Genomic DNA, 3,462 nt, shown 5'->3' with positions numbered 1-3,462 from the left:
GGGACAAAGAAGCTGTCAAAGATATCCGCATCCCCTTTAACTCGTCGATTACTAAACTAAATCAAAGACATTACCAACACATTATGGTGGAGACATTATGGTGGAGACATTATGGTGGAGACATTATGGTGGAGACATTATGGTGGAGACATTATGGTGGAGACATTATGGAAACAACATGCTGATGTGATATAGTATACTACGTGACATACATAATATAACATACATGGTGTAATATACATGGTGTAACATACATAATTTGCATCCTTGTTGGCAAAAGATCCTAATATGATTTTGCCATTGCATGTGGAAAGATTTGGAACATCATAATTTGGATCGAATTGTAAGAGGTAAGATTCGAGTTCTGTCTGTAATTGCTGATTTAGGACATGGTAGAAATTATGATCATTACTTGATTTTATATCTAGTAGTAAAAGTACAGGATGTTGGCTATAAATGAATGCGCAAGATTTGAGTATGAAACAGAACTTTGAAAGTGTCATTTCCAATTGGCTATCTTCGTCCGGTTTAACAACGGGATGTATGTCATCATTATTCCTTTTCCGTGGTTCATTTCGTTCTACTTCCCTTTGCTCTACTTCCCCGAGTAACTCATTACCGAGTAACTCATTACCGAGTAACTCATTACCGAGTAACTCATTACCGAGTAACTCATTACCGAGTAACTCATTACCGAGTAACTCATTACCGAGTAATTCCTTGTTGAGTAATTCCTTATCATCTGATAGCTTACTTTCTTCAACTATGTGTGTTGAATTTTGAATGTAGATGACAAGGCATCGGAATCCTTTCTGAATAGTTTTAGTTAATGCTACAGCCATATCTGATTGATTGATATAATTTAGACCGAATGGAGTGTATGTTGCTCGTATCCAATAGTGTGTTAGTGGAGCATCTTCTCGTGGTTCAGAATCCGCTTGATGTATGTTGAGTATATTATTTAAATTATGTTTAACAAGTTGATTAACAGCTAGATATGTTAATAATTTATCAAATACATAGTATCCACCACGACTAGTAATATCGTTAATAAGCCACTGTGATTTTTCTCGAGTTTCTAATTGTATATCTTGTAAACTTTCTACAATTTGATCAATAGAACAAAGATCATTATCACCATTACCAAGATGAAATGTTTGTTTAAGGAATGATACATCAAGAAGGTCATTAAGTATATGATTAAATTGCGGTTGACCTATAATACCAGACTTATCTACATCTTGTTTCTTAAATAATGTATAACAATGTCCGATATCTGCATGCAAATCCAAAACCTGTAGTAGTCGTAATACGTCACGGAACTTACATAATTCCGAATGTAATTGTCGTGTCCATAAAGTTTTTACGAATGGATGATGATGTCGATAATTTTGTTGTACATGACTCGACTTCGCTTTATGCCATAATACAGCCAATGCTAATAACCATTGTCGACATTCCTTTGGTTCATGAGCTAGAAATCTATAATGCCGTCTCCAACCACCTGCTAATCGATGTCGGACAGGTTTATATATCGAGTTGCTCCTTTGCCCTTCTAGAAATTCCGCTGATAAATTACGAGATGCCACACGTGAATGACGCTGACTTAACCCTTCTAATCCCACCGCCTCTACCCCTCCAGGATCATGTCCTGTTCTTCTTGACCAACACCCACCTATATCACACACGTGTTCGGAACTACTTGAACTCAAATTATTTCGACCACGATTCACACTATTTCCAAACTTGACACCATTTCCCAACTTGTCTGCTACATCATCAGGGTAACCTGTATCAGCACCTGTATTAGCACCACGACGTAAACGCTTTAGAACTGTCGCACTACCTTTACGTGTACGCACTTCAAACGCCTGGTCCGGAACCGCCGGCGCGGATCCGAAGCCGGGTAGCACTCGTTTCTGAAAGAACGTACTACGCGGTCCTGAAACAATTGATTCAACTAAACTAAGTGGTAACACAGCTACACACTCATCTTCAGTTTCCCAACATAACGCCATTCTCTCGGTGTCCAACCATACCCACCTTATCATCGGTCGGTGCCAACGTGAGTGCAGCTGAAGAAACGATCCTTCCCGAGCAAATTCGACACAGTTCACACCATTCAATGCACGGCAACCTGCAGCCGCCTCCGGATCCAATGTCAATTCACTTAGGACGTCACCGACGGAGCCTGGACTCGAACCCACAACCTGACCACCGGAAACCGTCTCGCCACCTGGACCTCCCACACCCTGCACCACACAGCCGTCCCCCGCCACCTCCAGCTCACCCGTAGGTTCCACACTCCTCATCGCCAAGCTTGAGTAACTCAACCCATGCGCACCCAGCCCCGCCTGACTAGGACGCACCGGCGGTCCCGCACTTGACCGCGATCCCGCCGTCTGAAACATCACCTCCGCCTTCGCCGACGTCCCCAGTAACGGCTTCCCTGCCCCGGGTGAGGCCGCCCGGGCCGGAAGGGTCGCCAGAACCGGGGCCGCAGGTTCGAATTCAACCTCCGCCTCTGAGACGACCGAGGCCAACACGACGGGGTCCGCGGTCACCACTGGCGGCGCGGAACTGAGGGGGCGCCGCAAGGTTTCGCCAGTCTTGGACTTTTTTTTGGAGATCGGGGACAGTAGTGATTTTGCTGTTTTCAGCCATGGTTCGTAGGCAACTATATTCGACTTGACATCTGGCTTATGACTCGACTCGTCAGCATCCAACTTCCCGTCTGACTTGGTACCTGGTTTGCTGCGTGACCTGTGATGGTCTTGGGATGTAGGTAGGTTTGTTTCTGTTGGCCCTTTTTCAAACAACATGTTTGGTAAGGGCGGCAGGGTAGCCGACTCTGTGGTCCTAACGGCTGCAGTTCGGGACTTTACACCAGGCAAAGTCAAACGGTACGCATCGGTCGGGGAGGTGGCTCTTCGAGGTGTGTTCTGAGCCGACTCCTGACTAGTGACGCCAAGATATCCGACGCCAAGATATTTTGACGTCTTACTAAACCGTTTATGGACCTGCAATCGACCAGTCTTGTGCAGCCGGCCCCGATTGACCAGACGACTACTCAACTGTACAGGAGGAGGACTGTTCTTACTTCCCAATAAGGCACTCGATTCATTACTTATCCGATAGCATCCATCTCCCATCTCACCATTCAACGTCTGTCCGTCCAATGCTTGTTCTGACCTCACATGTTCTGACCTCACATGTTCTGACCCCATTTGTCCCAACTTCCGCTGTCGGGATACCCCCCATCCCCCGTAGGGTCTTCTTGACTCCTTGCTATTTACAGCTCTCGGTGTACTCAGATCTCCGGCAGTCGTTTTAATATTCGTATATGATCGCTGTCGACTATTTCGATGGAGATCCCTTTCTCGCTCGACATCTTTCAATTTTCTACCAGACGCATCTTGAATCATAGATCCGTAAGGAACTTTGACCTTATTAGCTTCTAAC

General features: G+C 45.1%; 1 protein-coding gene across 1 annotated transcript; it reads right to left on the bottom strand.

Moving 5' to 3' along the window:
* Positions 1-137: 137 nt before the first annotated feature.
* Positions 138-3,227, bottom strand: GNI_047050 (phosphatidylinositol-specific phospholipase C X domain protein; the record flags this gene model as incomplete). The annotated part of the gene is made up of 1 exon (XM_011131319.1): positions 138-3,227. One exon carries the CDS (start codon positions 3,225-3,227, stop codon positions 138-140), a length of 3,090 nt encoding a protein of 1,029 aa, XP_011129621.1.
* Between the last annotated feature and the right edge of the window lie 235 nt (positions 3,228-3,462).

The sequence above is a fragment of the Gregarina niphandrodes genome, assembly GCF_000223845.1.
Source record: "Gregarina niphandrodes unplaced genomic scaffold scaffold00006, whole genome shotgun sequence".
NCBI lineage: Eukaryota > Apicomplexa > Conoidasida > Eugregarinorida > Gregarinidae > Gregarina > Gregarina niphandrodes.
The sequence above is the reverse complement of the archived record's forward strand: the minus strand, read 5'-3'. Positions and strand labels throughout refer to the sequence as shown.